Source organism: Fistularia commersonii, chromosome 12 (genome assembly GCF_037954325.1).
Source record: "Fistularia commersonii isolate RoL2024-O1a breed Wild chromosome 12, RoL_Fcom_v1.0, whole genome shotgun sequence".
Lineage (NCBI taxonomy): Eukaryota > Metazoa > Chordata > Actinopteri > Syngnathiformes > Fistulariidae > Fistularia > Fistularia commersonii.
In genome coordinates this window covers 17,636,077-17,653,651 of record NC_141295.1, presented here as the reverse complement: position 1 = coordinate 17,653,651, position 17,575 = coordinate 17,636,077, and the positions used below count along the sequence as shown (strand labels likewise).

At 44.2% G+C, this 17,575-nt stretch overlaps 1 protein-coding gene across 5 annotated transcripts in view; it reads right to left on the bottom strand.

Moving 5' to 3' along the window:
* fat1a (FAT atypical cadherin 1a) overlaps positions 1-17,575 on the bottom strand; it is a 95,197-nt gene that overhangs the window by 51,142 nt on the left and 26,480 nt on the right. For 4 of the 5 annotated variants that reach the window (XR_015106980.1, XM_086157460.1, XM_086157462.1 and 1 more), the window contains exons 4-8: positions 11,938-11,999; positions 6,100-6,429; positions 5,016-5,232; positions 3,572-3,640; positions 2,998-3,137 (exon numbers count right to left, since the gene is read on the bottom strand). Coding sequence is in view for 4 of the 5 variants with exons in the window: in XM_086157460.1 (XP_086013586.1) it covers positions 2,998-3,137; positions 3,572-3,640; positions 5,016-5,232; positions 6,100-6,429; positions 11,938-11,999 (818 nt within the window). In the remaining variant the exon portion in view is untranslated. The remainder of the gene's footprint in view (positions 1-2,997; positions 3,138-3,571; positions 3,641-5,015; positions 5,233-6,099; positions 6,430-11,937; positions 12,000-17,575) is intronic. The other variant, XM_086157464.1, reaches the window with a different exon arrangement.

The window sequence follows — 17,575 nt, the reverse complement described above, 5'->3', positions numbered from 1 at the left end:
TGGATGAGCTACGAAATGCCAGTGGAGGCGGCGCTTCATCCAAGACTCGGCGGAGCACAAGAAGCCAGATGATGAAAGGTTTTATTCATACGGAGTGACAACAAATAGATTCTTCTGCAGCTCCAGTTCTCCAAAGCTCCCCTTTGAGGGCACAGGACGCAACATTTGAATACCGCCGTCCCGTGTGACGCAGATCGCCGCGTAGGAGAATTCAAAGTGTCGCCGGCGCCCAAACAAAAGCCGGAACGACGTCTTTCATGCGCGAAAGCTTTTTATCACGGTCGAGCTTGAAGCTCGAAATGTAAGGATGAGGGATTAAAGGGGTACGCTGGTATATGAAAAAGCAGTCATTAAAAAGCTTTGCTATATTTAGTCGAATTAAACGTTTCTTCCTAATTTGCGACGCCGGCTTCAAGTTTGCAGCGGCGCGAGGGTACCTCGGAAATATATTCGCTTGCGTGGGAGTTCATTCAGGAAACGCAGGAGCCGACGGGTTTTCTCTCAGAGAGAGTGGAAAAAAAAAAAAACCAAGGATCCAGCGGGGGGAAACGGCGGAGAGACGGCTCAAGAATGTACAGTTTTAAAAAAAAAACTTGGCTCGGTGGCAAGATCATCACAGCGGCTTCGCTGCAGGAATGAGACAATGGAAGATTCTTGGAGCTCAACGGTCAAACCGAGAGGAGGAGGAGGAGGAGGAGGAACGCTTGAAAAGTCTTATCGCGGCTGAAAACACGTCCCAGCCAGCTCGGCGTTGTAAAGAAAACCAAAAAACGACGGTTAAACAATAACCTCGTTCCTGATCACGCAGGCCTTCAAAATAAAATTCACTGTTAATCGCAGGCGCCCGTGGAGAGCTTTCATTGGCTCCGTGTTGCAAAAAAAAAAAAAAAAAAAGTCTCCAATGCGAGCTTTACTTTCATCGGCATTTATATTAAAAGGGGTTACTTTGCTGTTTTGGCTGCACAGATTTGATTGCTTTTTAATTGTTTCCACTTCCGCACATTCATTCATACGATCATTCTCTCTACCCGCGATAGAGGCATGTAAACATTTACCCTGTTAGCCGCTACTTTTTTTGCGGCTTTTATTACGATGCGACTCATTTGCGGCTTTTTAATCGGGTAATCGCGTTAGCTTCCTTCCGTCACAGTGGACAAATGTTTCGGCAAAAACCACTCGCATTTACGATAATTCTTCAAATCAACCGTTTTGCGCTTTTTCCACACACAAACACACACACAAAACCCCATTCTGAAAAAGACGCACAGAAATGCATTTGCTTTCAAGTTGATAGCAATCAGCCTGGTTGTCGAAGAAGGAAATCGAGCTGCGTTTTGTAGCAGTAGTTGTAGATGTTACCGTTATTTATTTACCACATTTTCCGCACTATAACGTCACCCTCTTAAAATAATCACCTAGGTATTTTTTTCAGATTTTTCAGGAAACACAAAAAACTGAACCATTTGACACACTCTTGACATAGGCAATTTCTACTCGAGTGGTAGAACGGCACAATCTGTTTTAACTGAGGATGTAGGCAGTTTTGCCAGAGGTGGTCAGCATCATGAGGAGATGATTTAGGCAAGAAAAACATTTTTGTAAAATAATGAATTAGCCGATTATTTTAAGAAGGTGACGATAAGGCGCACCTAAAAGCCTTTAATGTTCTAAAAAACCCACAGCGCGCCTTATAATCAGGTGCGCCTTATATATGGATCGACATTAAGCCGCAAGACGTCTCGCAACAACGGGGAGCAGCCGCCGACTCCAATTTCTCTCGTAGAAGAAGTAGCGCGTGGTGCATGCTGGGATATGCTGGTTTCATTTTCGAGTGTGTGTGTGTGTGTGTGTGTGTGTGTGTGTAAAGACTCCAAAACATCTCGCGTCTCACGCTTAAGATGCAGAGTTTAAACTCAAGGCGATCGGTCACGCAGTAGAACTCGGGAGTAGAGCGGCAGCAAGAGAATTCAACATTAATGAATCAATGGTACGGAAGTGGAGGAAGAAACAAGATGTCCTGCGACAAGTAAAGACGACCTAACAGAGTTTCCGAGGGAGCAAAGCGAGATGGATGCAGTTGAAGGACAAACCTGAACAGAGAGCAGCAAGTAGAAGCGTCTCTGCGGTCACTATTCCGATGAAGGCAACAGCGCTAGCTAGCGACATGAACGTCAATGAATTTAGAGGTAGTTCTTCTTGGTGCTTTCGTTTTTTGAAAAACTTTGAACTGAGACAAATGGGAGTTGGAAATACATTGTTTGAATGAAGGCGCCGCAAATACTGGTAAATACCCTTACGTTCGGTACTGTTTTGTGAATGCAATAACGTGTTTTGGGAGTGAACGGAGTTGTCAGAACGTTGGTTTGTATTCTGTAAATAAAGTTGGACTGACTTATCTGACTGTTTTGTTGACATTCCCTTTAGCGCAGCTCCATGTCGTGGATGGATAACGCAACCCCAGCCACTACTGTAGCTTCTACTCGATGCGCCTTATAATGCAGTGCGCCTTATATATGAAAAAAGTTTTAAAATAGTCTATTCATTGAAGGCGTGCCTTATAATTCGGTGCGCCTTTTAGTGCGGAAAATACGGTAATTAAAAGTTTTCAAAAAAAAAATCTGCTTACCGCATTAATAATGCGGCTTGTTAATGTACAGTTTATTTTTTTTTCTTTTAAAAATTAGTAAGTGCGGCCTATACAAAAGTGCGCTCTATTTATGGTAGTTGTTTATCCGTGCATTCATTCACAAATCAAAAACAACCAACCGACCATTCACAAGGCCCTCGACCAAGGGATACGACAAAAAAAACACGAAAACGTCCAATCATCTAAAATCATCGTAACTCCACGATACAGCGACAGGAAACATGGCGAAATAAACAAACAGAAGGGCGCTTTTTTTTTTTTTCCTTTTTCTTGTTCATTTACCCCCGAAGCAGAGCCGTCACCACATCGGCCTCGTCCGCTTCCAGACGTTTCATTAGCGTTTCAATTACCTGGGTGCTGACAGTTCGCGTCCCATCCGTGGCGTCCACCGTCAGGTTGTAATTTGATTTCTGCTCGGCGTCCAGGGGCCGCGCGACGATCAAGGTTCCGCTGGCCTTGCCCACGTCGAAACGGCTGTCGTAATTACCACCTGAGGAATAATATCATTTTTTTTTTTTGCAGAACAAACAAAAAAAAAGAGAGGGACAAAAGGTAAGGGACGGATCGTCACTGGTGGCGCAAAACGTTTAAGGCTGAATTAATGAGAACGCATGCTGCCGGTCGATGCGCGCGTTTGCTTATTCGGCAGCATCGGCGTAGAAATAAACACGGCGGCCACAGAAAAGATGAATAATGCAAAATGATAAATCGATATGGACACGATAGTCACAGCACAGGGGGAGTCGGCGGGGGAGGAAGGGGGTCATTCACGAAGGGTGGGGTGTTTTTACTGGCTCTCGCGGGACTCGATGTGAAGTTCGACGGCGGAAAATGCGTCACAATACAGTTCAAACACGGCGACAGACAATGCGGGATGATCTCTTAATACGGGAGGGGAGCCTATTAGGAGATTCCAGCGGCTACCTTCTGCCGTACAGTTGTGGTCACAAGCCATCTGAAGGATGTAAAACATCTCAGAATCCTCTATGCCGTCTTGGAAAAAAAAAAATAAAAAAAAATACAAGCAACATTCCAGAGAGAAAACAGAGAGAAGAAAAGAGAAGGTGTCAGTCAGACTTTGATTAGGACGGAGGGAAGACGGAGGAGAAGTGGCAGGCGTTTTACACTCCGAGTGTTTTTAATAATGTCCCGCCGATCGTCATGAAATGACGGGAAAAGACGACCGGCCGACCCGACCGGGGACGGATCAATAAAAAAAACTACGTCGGCGGGTTGGAAGAACTGGATTTCTTACGCTCTTATCCATTACGGCTCTTCCTCCTGCAGAGTTCTACTGGGACCAACGTATAAGCTAACGTGTTAGCACCATTTTATGCAATTTCGAAAGATATTTTCAATAATAATAATAATAATAATGACTTAAGATAAACTTTATTGATCCCTGAAGGGGAGCAGGGTAACAGTTATAGTATCAATAAATAGGAATATAAATAGAGAGATAATTAGAAGATAGCAAAAGACATTCACAAATAAATAGACGGCAGAGAGGAGAACATCATCATCGAGAATAAGAATAAGAACAACTTTATTTATCCCGAAGGAAATTGTTGATTGGACAAAAGAATGGAAAAAATAATGAAAAAAAATATATTATCAGTGGTAGGAGAAGTATCATTATCAATAGTATTGTCGTTATTCTTATTAGCTGTAATATTGTCATTAACATCATCATTGTTCTTCATAATTGTTCATTATTATTATCTTTGTTGTTATTAGTAGTCGTAGTAGTCAAGTAGAAGTATAAATATTGTCTTCATCATAATCAATTTTTCATTGCTATCATTATTGTGAATTATTATTATAATTGGTAGTAGTAGTTGCAATAGTAATATTAATATCATTACAATGGTGATTGTTCATTATTATAGTTCTGATTATTATGATTATAATTATCATTATTGTTGAGTCGTAGACGCCGTATCATTAATATAATTGTGATTTGTTGTTAACGACTTATGAATATCATGATCATAATTTCATGGTAATAGTAGTAATGGCGGTGGTTGTGAGTTTTATTATTATTATTAATATTATTATCATCATTATTATCACTATCACTATTATTGTTGCTATTACTGGGAAATAAGGGGCTAAAACAACACTAAGCCCGTGCTGCTATACAGATTGCATTTTGATTTCGATCAATAATTAGCATATATTGATTCACCGTGATCAGGAATCAGACCCCAGATCTATTTAGGAGGTCCGCCTTTCGTTGTTTCCCTCCTCTGCCGAATAAAATAAAGGCCGGTGAATCCATCATGATGAATTCTAACCTCCTGGATTATTCTTATCTGTAACAAAACACACGTCTAAATAACATCCTCCTCTCTTCGTGAGCGGTTACCTGTGATTTCGAACCACATGGGAACGTCCGACGCCTCTGTGGCCACGACGCCCACCATGTGGGCCACGGGGTCGCTCTCCATGACGGAGAAGGTGAAGGGGGCCTCCTCGAAGGCCAGCGGGGCCGCGTCGGACGGCACTTCTGGTTTAGGAATCCACTCGATGTGAAGCCGGCAAGTGGAGGATTTCTGCGGGCGCCCATTGTCCACCGCCTTAATCTGACAGAGGGAGGGAGGGAGGGAGGGGGGCGTTATCGGGGTTTTTCTGAAAAAAAAAAAAAAAAAAAAAACGAGGCGGAATCTGCTATAAAATAACCCCCCCCCCCCCCACTTCTAACAAATTAAGCTCATTTGTGTAACAAAAAACAAAAATCCCCCGGCGGTTAGTGATTCCATTATTAAAACGTGTCTGTCTTAAAGCTCGCGGCGCGAGGAATTCTGAATAACAAAACACCTTCAGCCTAGAATTCTTTTGTGACACCAACCCCTTTTGAGGAGAGGGCGGAGGGGGTCAATTACTGAAGCCCCCCTTTTTTAAAAAAAAAAAAAAAGAAAAAAAAAAGATCCCGGCATGAAAAGCAACCAAAGTTATCCCTCCTGTATTCGTTTATTTCTGGCGCAAACAAAGCAATTTCCCCCCATGCTGCTGGAACGCTTAAGAAAATTAAATATCCCGCCTTTAAAATGATATTAGGTGAAGATAAAAAGTACGTCAGGGCTTTCTGACGCTTTTCGGACGTGCGTTTTGAGCCCAAATTCGCCGCGATTTCTCAGATATTCCGCCTCGTACAGCCGAAGTGTGATGTCCGATCAATTATTGACGATATTGGCGACCGGTGAAGCGATTCCCCGTCGTAAACCGCCGTCGCTCCCCGGCAATTTACGCGTCCTTGACGGCCGTCATAAAGCCCGATGACAGATTGGATTCTGTTTCTTTACAGCGGGTTTTTACAGCATATTAATCGCAAAAAAAAAAGAAGAAGGGCGTAGATCTTCGGAGATGACTAGTGGAACAGTAATCCAGCAGCTGTTTGTGAAATTTACAGCCGGCTGAAGAATCTCACGGGGTTGGAAATATCTACTCACTGTGAGGATGTCGTACTCTCCGGCGGTTGAGAACTTCTTGGACGACACCAGGCCGGTCTTGGGTTCGATGAAGAACTTGCCGTGTTCGTCGCCCTCCTCGATGCTGTAGGAGATCTCCGCGTTGGGTCCTTCGTCCCGGTCCGACGCGATGACCCGGTAAACCGGGTCCCGCCTGGCGGCTCGCTCTTTCTCCGGCCTCTCGCGCTCGGGAAGCTTGATTTTGTAGATCTTCTCCAAGAACAGCGGCCGATTGTCATTCTCGTCCAGAACCCGGACGATGACGCGGACGGTGGTGGATTTGGCCGGAACGCCTTGGTCGGTGATGGTGATCTGGTTTGGGAAAAGTGCACGATCTCAACGGGTTCGTCCTCAAAATGCAACAAGACACCGGATCGAATATCGGTGAACTGTCGTCCATCTTTATATCATGTCTGACTGAGTGACTGAATAATTATATGTCTCTATACGTGAACGACAGAGTGAATTATCCGTCTTTAGATTCGTCTGAATGAATGAGTGACTGGTTTTGTGTCAATATGACGAGTGAATGGTTGTGTCTTTAAATGAGATGAGAGAGATGAGAACAACTTAATTAATCCCGAAGGAAATTGTTGTGCCAGAGTTTCAAGTACAAAAACATAACAGTAATAGATAATAGTAGAAAGGAGAAAAAAATAACAACATGTCCAAAGTCAACGGTTGAATGTCTTTGCAAGACGCGATCGAGAAGGTGAATAATTGTATGACTTATATGACGTATGAATGAGTGAATGGCTGAATGTGTAAAATGGTGGGTGAACGACAGAGGGAACCGTTTTATGTCTTTATAAGACATGAGTGAGAGGGTGAATGGCTGTATGTCTCCATATGAGCGAATATGTTAATGTCTCCAAAAGACGTGTGAATGAAAGGGCGAATGGCTGTTTTTCTGAAAATCTTAAATCTTAAACCTTAAAAAAAAAAAAAAAAAAAAAAAAAAAAAAAAAAAAAATCACCCACTTACTGTAAATTGTCATAATTTATCCGTGTAAGTGTTCGGAACTGTGCAATATTTCTAACAGCTACATGTACAATATTTTTTCATACTCTTGTGCACTCCTTATCTTTCACTTGGTACTTCAGACCCTTTATAGTTTATTTGTATTTCTTATTCTCCCTTTTTCTCTTTTTTATTTTTATTTTTTTTTGGGCGTTTTATACAATTTTCTACTATGATTTATTATTGTTATATTTTTCTTGTAACTCTGGTACAACAATTTCCTTCGGGATAAATAAAATTATTCTTATTGTTCTTATTTTCCATGTGATGTGTGAATGAGAGTGGTTGTGTCTCTAGATGACGTATGGTTGCATGTCTTTATATGACGTGAAGAACGTCTCCAGACGTTCTCCTGCGTTCCACCGGAGAACCCGGCCTCTCGCCCGATGACATAACGGATGAATGAATGAACGAATATGAAATACCATTCTTTAGGTTCCCTCACACTGACTCTGCTGCAAGACATCATATTTGCACAGAGTTCAGCTCTGTTAATAAACATCGCAAACTATCGGCTAAGTAGGGTTCGACATGACGCGTGGGTTGCTTAGCAACCACATCAACTAACGGGGTCTTAATTTTAGGTCATGACATTGAGTGTTAAGTGCCGCGCTGAGATTTAAAGCCCGAACAGTGTTTTTTTTTTTTTTTTTTGTGGGAAGAGTGGAATCTTACGAAGAGTGGAATCGAAGGCCGACCCGAACAGACACGCTCTTTATCTCACGGGTGAAAAGATCGTGCGGTAGGCGGCGGCGGCGGTGGAGAGATGAGCATCTCCAACCTTGATCTGCAAATTGCAGCAGGAGGGCGCGGAAAAATGTCGGGGCCGTTTGAAAACATCTGCTAAGTGCTCGGCTAATAAACGGTCGGGAGTCCGAATGCCAGCCGCGTAACCATTTGGTGCAACAGTCTCATTTACCAAAGCGACGTGTTTTGGAGATTCTCGCAGCGTCTGCAGCTGCCCAGACTCTTCACATGACAACAATTAATGAAATGGGATAACGAGAAACATGAGTTTGAAGGTCTACTCGGGGGAACCGACCGCGGTTCCCATCCTGTGCGAAATAATTCTTTTTTTTTTTTTTTTTTTTTTCTTGATCGCATTATGTATTCAGCGTAACGTGATTACAAAGAAAATGCTTTTCATCAAAAGTTAATATGTTTACGTGAGCGGAATGATCTTGAGTTCAATCTCGCAACGGCGTGACGAACCAATGAGATGTTTTCTTCTCGTTTTAGCTACGGCTTGTTTTGCAAACGGACGACCACGCGGCCTTTAAATGAAACCTTTACGATTTATGGATAATGGGACCAGATTGGTCAAACGTCGCCGCTGCTGTTGCGCTGCGTGTCCACTAGGGGGCACTTCTGAGTTCACAACCAAGTTCCACTTTGGGTTACCTACCCGCACCAAACGACTCGTAGAGCTAGCCTGTCGCTGTTATAGCCTACAACACCTCTAATGCTACAAATCCCAGAATGCTCTGCTGGTTTTTTGGCATCAAAACTCACAACAGGACCCATAAATGCTCTCTCTGCTGATAGCAGTCATAGCAACCGTATGCTAACATGTGCTACCCCTCCGAAAAATGGCAAAAACAGGAGGTTTCTGGACAGGTGGCAGGCAGAGTATCTGTTGACATACTTTAACAACAGACCTGTTTGTCTTGTATGTGCGGCCAATGTGGCTACAACCAAGGAGTACAACATTAGAAGACACTATGAAACCAAACACCATATTCAGTTTTTAAGCAAAACTTGTTTGATTCCATATGAAAAGTTTTATTGTTAGATCTGGAGGAGGATTTTTTTTCAATAAATGTCAATGTCGGCCTGCAACCTTGTCCCAGTTTTTTTTTTTTTTGTCCCTCTCGCAAGCTGCTTTCTAATGCCCCCCAAAGCAGGACCGCTGTCGGTGGTACTGCTTTGTTTGGCGACAATTTAACATTGAGCATATCTTTTATCGACTTGCTAATCTTTCTGGGGCCAATTTTTACATTAAAAAAAAAATCAGACATCCAAATGACCTTTTACACCAAGAATATCTCCAGGGCCACCAGGACAGAATGGAGTATTCTGTGTAAACTTGAAGCCTCAAGGTTACAAATAACGGCTTTAAATTGGCACGGTGACATATTTGCATACTCATCGGGTTTCCGTGTGAATGTCGACCGGGCAGTAAAGTGTTTTTTTTCATACAGTATTCCCGCACGTGTGCGGAATCGATCTCTAAATCCCGATCACGGTTTAGTTATCAGAGCGCACATGCACGGTCATGAAAAAAACCTGCTGTGCTAAGCCAAATTCGCTGTGTTATATAAATGTTCAATTTCAAGGAATGCCACGCCGACGGTACCCGGAAAAGCCTCTTTTCCCTCTCTTCTGGAATTGCACAGTTTGTGCCCGTTTTTTGTTTTGATTAAGTCTTGATAGTTTTACGTCACTCCCTGCTAATGCTAACGCTAACGCCACCTGCCTGTCTCTCTGTCACGCAACGGCAGCGCACGCACTGAACTCCACACGCTATGAGATCACGCCAGTACCTTTTGAGCGATACAAAGAATACATTTTGAAGTGAAAAACTTCTTCTTCTTTCGGCTTTTCCCGTCAGGGGTCGCCACAGCGAATCAACCTTTTCCATCTAACCCTATTCTCTGTATCCTCCGTCCATTTGTGCACTGAAAGATGTGCTGGTCAAGTATCACCAACGAGGCTGGAGATTTGGTTCACCTTGTACTGACGAGAAGGTAAACAACAACCGGACAAAGAACTTCTTCTTCTTTCGGCTTTTCCCGTCAGCGGTCGCCACAGCGAGTCATCTAACCCTATTCTCTGTATCCTCCTCTCTCACACCAACTAACTTCATATCCTCTCTCACTACGTCCATAAATCTTCTCTTTGGTCTTCCTCGAGACCTCTTGCCTGGCAGCTCCAATTCCAGCATCCGTCCACCAATATATTCACTATCCGTCCTCTGTACATGACCCAACCATCTCAGTCTGGCTTCTCTGACCTTCTCTCCAAAACATCGAACATGTGCTGTTCCTCTGATAGACTCATTCCTGATCCTCTCCATCCTGGTCACTCCCAAAGAGAACCTCAACATCTTCATCTCTGCAACCTCTAGTTCTGCCTGCTGTCTTTTGGTCATTGTAACAGTTTCTAGTTCATACATGTATGGAGCATACATGTCTTGTACACCTTTCCTTTTATTCTGGCCAATAGTCTTCTATCTCTTCGTACCCCTGACACTTTTCTCCACCCATTCCAACCTGCTTGAACCCGTCTCTTCACCTCTTTTCCACACTCTCTGTTGCTCTGGACTGTTGACCCCAAGTACCTGAAATCCTCCAGCTTCTTGATCTCCACTCCCTGTAGCCTCACCGTTCCACCCGAGTTCCTCTAACTCGCACACATATATTCTGTTTTGAAGCGAAAAACCAAGAAAGAAAATAAAAACCCTGCTAGCGGCGATTAGCGCCTCCTTGCAAATACATGCTGTGCTCCACTCCTGCCTTCTCCCACAATAACGTCCATGTTCTCCGTGAACGGGGTCTGATTCCTCTGCATGTCCAGGCATGTCCGGGCGTCTCGCCCATCCCCCCCCCCCCCCCCCCCTCGCTCACCTCTGACGGCGCCCGGCCACCAGGGCCCACACTCAGACCATCAAGAAAAAGTTCCCCCACATACCCTCCCGACTCCTCCGCCTTCCTGCTTTCAAATTCTCTCGCTCTCGTACTCGCAGGCACACGACTACCAACCCCCATCCGTCTCATCATAAAAGCCGAAGCCCCCCTCCGGCGCTCCCTCCCCTTCTCCGCCTCCTCCTCCTTTTGGCATTTGGTGCAAACAATGCTGACACAGCCCCCACCCTAATTACCCCACATGTTCCGAATAGCCTCATGTTTGGTTTCTTTTCGTGCGAGAACTACCAGGACGGTCGAGGGTATTCTCATGAATCACGTTTCAATCACTCGCCCCGATGATAAAAATCTCGGGCGTGTACGCGCTAAGGTGCGGTGGAAGGATATTATGGGGTTTATAAGGCGCCGCGCAATAATCCAGGCGGATTCTTGCTAACCGTCCTGGACGAGGTGGTGACATCACCTCCTCCGAGGCATTGCGGAACATCTCAAGGTCGAAAGTTTCTTTCTTTGCATTTTCCACCGAAACACATTTGAATTAAAAGGGACAAAGAAGCTAATTATTGCTCTTCCCACCCCTGATATGCAAGATCTTCAAACATCTCAACAGGTCTTATCTTCTCACATCTAACGGGCCGCAAATACCTGCGTTGCAGTAACGCACTTCTCGGCGGACCCGCTAGCTACTCCAGTTGCGCGACGGCTAACGCTAATTAAAAGACGCCCGATCAGCCCCTTTTCATTTCGTCCGACAAAATTAAAGCACCTATTATCAACCCCCCCCCGGGGTTCTGCGGTGAGAACGAGGCACCGGGAGACGAGGGAGGCGAGGTCAAGTCAAAGCCACACGTTTAGACATTTGTCTAGTTGGCTTGACAGCAACTTCCTGCCCTGGCCTGCCTGCGGCGTCCACAAGACAGGGTGCTGGGAAGGAACAGGAACCCCCACCTCCACCATCAAACCAACACTTCTCCTTCCTCGTCCAGAAAGGAGGAGGGAAGTGGGCTTGTCGTAGCTGTTATCGCGTGGCTCGCGATTCAGAAACAGAACAACCGATTGTTTTCCGGAACTACACTAAACGCCGATTGTGGTGTTACCAAGTCCTTTTCAAACACTAACAGGTGCTAAAAGTGAGGAATATGCCAAACGTCTTACCTCAAGAATGTGCTCGTCCTGTTGCTCCCTGTCCAGCTTCCTCGAAGTGGTCGTAACCAGCCCTGCAGATTGCAATAAATGGAAATAAAATTAATAAAACCGCACAAAATGTTATAAATTGCATGATTGTAGAGTTTAGTCATCACTATATTGGGCAATATTAGTCTACAGCAGATAAGGGGGATTGACAGGTTGTTGTATTTGGCTCCCCAGAAGTGACTCAGTTATTGTAATCGCGCCGATATCTCTGTCGGTCGCCGCACAACGGGACAATAATTGTTTAAAAACAGAATGAATCATTTGTCTGAACTCGCTCACTCTCCAATCATGTGGTCTGACAGCATCGGAGAAACATGGGGGTGCCACTTTCAAGCGACCGGCCGTAGGCCAGGAGCTAGCCTCCTCCCGGGGGAACCTTTTCAGAAATTCCCGTCCGCGACGTGTAGCTTCAGCGCCGCTCTCAACAAACAAACCCCCGTGAAGAAGAAGATGAGGATGACTCGAGGGCGGAAGCTGCCACGGCGTTCATGGAATAATAACCGTGGACTATCAGAGGGGTTTCTATCTTCTCCCAGCACTGCTTCCCCATGTGATGAGCACTGGTAGCCATTAGCTAACGTTGAAAGTATTTGGGCAAAAATGGTGACGCCCCCTTGCAAGCCAAAAAGTCCGACCATTTCTCACTACTTTTGTCCATTTTTGTGCAAGAAAACAGCTGACCGGCATCCAAGGTTGTTTTGAAAATGGCGCATCGCGGTCTGCAAGACGTATCCGATAGGGCGTGGCTTATGAGCTCCACGAAACACCCACGTCACATGTGTCAAACTCAAGGTCCGCGGGCCAAATGTGGCCCGTCACGTCATTTAATGCGGTCTTAAAAGCTCTGATATCTTAAAATAAGTCAGTCGAATGCGTGCTTTGATATTTAACTTCATTTCCCACAATTCACGCCGATCACGTTCCCAATGAAGTGACGGCGTTGGATCGCAGCGTATCCTCATCAATGCCTTATTCAAGAAGCGGAATTGAGAAATTACAAATGATCTCCAAATGTCCAGGAAGAGAAAAGTTGATCCAGATGGAAGGCGGTTTCAAGAAAGATGGGGGAGGCGAATACATGTTGGGCTTCGAGGAGAAAAGGCGGTATGTGTTTTGTGCTCTGAGGCAGCGTCGGTCGTCAAAAGGTACAATCTACGTCGGCATTTTGACACCAAACACGGAGCTCAGTGTGCCAAAGTTAGCCTTCCAAAAAAAAAAAATCGTCCAAGAATTAAAAGCCAAACTACGACAGCAGCAGAACGTGTTCACGAAAGCCAAAAACACTGCGGCGGCGAAAGCTAGCTTTGTAACAGAGCGACTTGTAGAAATATATTTTTTTTTTACATCCATGCAAATGCATATGTAACATTCTGGATTCGAAGGAGTCATAAATTCACCATAAAAGAGTAGTTACATTTATTTTACATTAGGTTACATTTGTATGGTTAACCATGATGCTGATGCGGTCCTCGGTGAAGTTTAACACCCTGAAACCATAAAAAAAAAAAAAAAAAAAGAAAAGAAAAAAAAAAACGCTAAGCTAAGATGATCCCGGCAGCCGGTCTCCGGTTCGTCCGCCATCAGAATGCGCGAAGAAAAGGCGCTTCAGAATAAGACGGCGACCAAAACAACATCCCAATTACCGCCGGGTTAAGACATCTGAGTGAGTCTTCAGTGTGCGGCTAAACCCCGAGGCCAGACGGCCACCGCAATACCTAACACATGTGAAATCTCACAAAGGGCCGCGAGCAGCGCCTCAATATAAGGATCGCCTTGACAGCTTGCTTTTCATGTTTGCACTGGCTGAATAAATAGATGATCAGGAACTGCTCGCAGATTTTGGAAGAGAGAAGGAGGTCCGCGGGCTGGAGAGGTCGTTCTACGCTCGGTTCGGTTTATTTACCCGCGTGAATTTTATTTTTCTTTGCGCTGATTTCTACCCGAATGCCATTAATGAGGCCATTCTGGAACGTTTAATCCGCGCTTCTCTGAGAAATCAAACATTTCTTAAGTGGGGGTTTTAAGTTTCACCCCGGCTTCCGTCGTCGATCTGGCGATGAAGACGTCGCTGAGAAATCCAGACAAACGCCGGCTCAACATCTATCTTTTATTGACGAGGTAAATCGCCTATTTTTAAAACACGACGAACGGAAAGGGGCCGAATCGAGTGAATTAAAGGTACGTCGCCGGTTCCGTGAGCAACCTTCAAAATTGCATGTTTTGACTGAATCGGACCGAAACGTTTGACACACCGGACGCTTTTGCACGAGGAACCGTGTGATTTGTTGATGACAAAACCGACCAACACATTAGCTTAAATTATCGGCTGCGTGTGAGGTGCTCATTACGGTACGCGCTCCACTTTCCAGGCCACAATGGGGCGGTCAGGGAATCGGGGAATCACAGGTTTGATATTTGTTCACGCAACTGGAAGAAAAAGCATTTCCGTGATGCTTGCATCGCCTCTCGCTTTCCATTTAATTGCTTGAAATGCATATATTAACGGTGGTTAGCGCTTTTGCCTGACAAGCAAGAAGGTTTGATTCCGGCTGGTGTCTTTTGGCGTGTTCTTCACATGTACACCTGGGTTTCCACATGCGATTTGTGAAGAGTTGCGTGTCTCTTCATGAACTTTGAGTGAGGAAGTGAATACTGGGATTTCCGGATTATTTAGCACACCTGAATATGAGCCTAGCTAGCCAAAAATAACAAAAAGAAATATATGTTTCTGCTTATTTACTGTGTGATTTGGGGGTTGCTGGGGATAATGTGGGTTTGGTTTGGGGTGCAATGAATTTTCGGGGTTCTCACCTGGAATTGAGCGCGGGCAAATAGTTTTGCAGGTCGTGCTGTGGCTGTGGCCGACAACAGTTATTGTCTATTAAACAGAAGTTTTACCATCACACTGGTGTTTTCTGTGACTACAAACCAACCAACTAGGAAACGTCCATCCATCGGGTTCTAAAACCTATGATCCTACGAGCTCCACGGAGTTGGATCGGAACTGTTCTTCAATGACTCCGATACAGGTATGTATCCCTTCAGTGGATAGCCGGCATGCTAACCCAGTACAGTGCAACCTTGACCTACCAGTGCATTAACTTAATAGTTTACAGATGGATTTCTTTTTGTTTATTGACACGAGCTGAGATCCGAGCTCGGAGGGAGCGTGATAACTTTGACGCCGCCGCTGTCCGTGAACTAGCATTTAGAAACAGTCGGACGCGTCGTTGCCGCTATGTAGCCCAGAGAAAATCAGGGAAAGACATGAAGGAGGTGCGCATGTCGTGGACTCGTCCATGAACACATGAATAAATTATTGTCAATGACAGAGATCATCATCTATGGGAAGGCATTTACGGGGATTTGGTGAATTCAAATTCAAATGAAGTTTAGCAATAAAGTGTAGCAAAGTGTGCTAGCTACATATAGCTACAAAGGAGAGATCTTTGGCCAATCATCAAGGTGAATACACTTCAAAAGACCAGTTTATTTCTTCACATTCTCTTTTATGTTGAATTATCACTTGTGACTTTTAAAGTACATTCTTGTGTAAAAACACAGCTACAAAACCAGGGGTCTGGAACGGATCATTGTAATTTCTGGACTATTGAGCGCACCTGAATATAAGCCGCACCGGCTAGCTGATTGCTACCTTGGCCTTCCTGCGGACTAAACCCATTAACGGCCTCAGAATTTCACGGTAATTTCTTAGCTCCGATGTGACGAAGCTAAATTTTTTGGTGGCATGAAGCTTGTTAACCCCCCAAAAACCCATAAATTAGCGAAAAATATAGCCGCTTGTAGCCCGAAAATGACAGTATTCGTAGGTGTCCATATGACGTGTGAATGAGAGGGTAAATATTATAATTATCTATCATGTGTGGCCTTGTGACAGCCGAGATAGACTTTGACTGCAGGCTTAGCGGCATAAATGATGAATGAATGAATGTACGCATATATCAAACAGGCTGCTGAAATTTTGTCAAAAAGCTATTGACGAGTTGTCTGCTTGTGCAACACGGTAGTATTTCTTATCGCGGTGCCTGCAGGATAAAATAATCTATTTTACAAGCTTTCATTTCAAATTGCGGAAAACAGTCGGACGGCGAAAAAATATATCATAGTTCGGATGCAGAAAAGCCTGCCGTTCACCCCAAAACCTTTTAATTAAAAACATAAGATTGATTGTATGACACAACTCACACAAGTTGTTCAGCCAGACTTTGACAAAAGTATATATATATATATATATATGTGTAAAAAAAAAAAAAAAAAAAAAGTCAAATTCCCGGCAATACCCGCTGGAATAAAACCTAGGAAAGAAAAGAGAGGACGGGGGAAAAGAAGACTGCTACATGGCTATGTTTTAAGCAGCATGCTGTTCTCACTCCCAGCGTAATTGCAGCTTTGCAGAGGGACTGAGTGCAGAGTAGACATGCCAACTCCGGCCGCACCAGAGCCGTCTGCTCGCCACACTGTGCCTGATTAGCATAAAGCAAAGGATATCCGAAACCCAAACCCATCAATGGCGCATATGCCTGCAACGCGAATAGCAGGCCACAACTTACAAACCTGAAATAGCCCTCCTTCAGCACTGCAATTTTGGAATACAAGCGAGCTCCTTCTGCCCCCCCCCCCCTCCTCCTTCTCCTCCTCCTTTTCATCTTTTCCTTTTTAAACTCAATCTTTCCCAACGAGGTGCAAAGATATAAATCTGCAGATGTGCAGACAATACATACATTTAGATATATAAATACAGGAGTGGGCGTTTCTCCACTTACTGACGCCACTCGTGATATATGTATAACATTAATGCAGAGCGAGCGCACTTACAATTTGCACAACTTTGTCGAGTCATTCATTAACATATTTTTATTTGCACACACACACACACACATATACCTATATAATTCTCTTTTTAACTTTTTTTTTCAATTTTATTCTTGAGGTTCACAGTTTTAATGCTGCTACCCCATGTACCCCACAATTGCCCCTCGGGGACAAAATAAAGTTTTTCCGATTCTGATTCTGATTCACTAAATATTATCTTGTATTTAGAAAGACATGTACACCCACAAGGGGAATAAATATGGGAATAATATGTGGGTGCAAGCGTAATCACATAACGCACATGACGCCACCACAAATTTAAGGGTTGTTTATGCTCTTAAAAAAGGCATTAAACCTGCAAATGCAATGACATAACCTGCAGTAATTGCATGCTAGTTTGTTGTCTGACCCCTGCAAGGATTAGCAAAATATATAGGAGCCCAGAGGCTGTAGTTTACTGATGGCAAAACAAAAATTTCAAGCGCAGGTACTTTTTGTTTGCCTTTTTCTGCTATTTGCAAAAAACCATCCAAGCTGTTTAGAGGCCCAAAAAAAAAAAAAAAGAAAAAAAAAAAAAAAACATGCCACATCTACTGAGGATAAGTATTGCTATTTTGATACAGGATTTGATTTGGCCTACAACGCGCCTGTTAGCTTTGTTTTCCCTTTTTCGTCCGACACGCTGCCGCTCGCCGCCAGATCTTAAAACCACGGGGTTTGCAGCGTCCCGAAAACACGAGCTACATTTTAAGACGATACCGAGTCG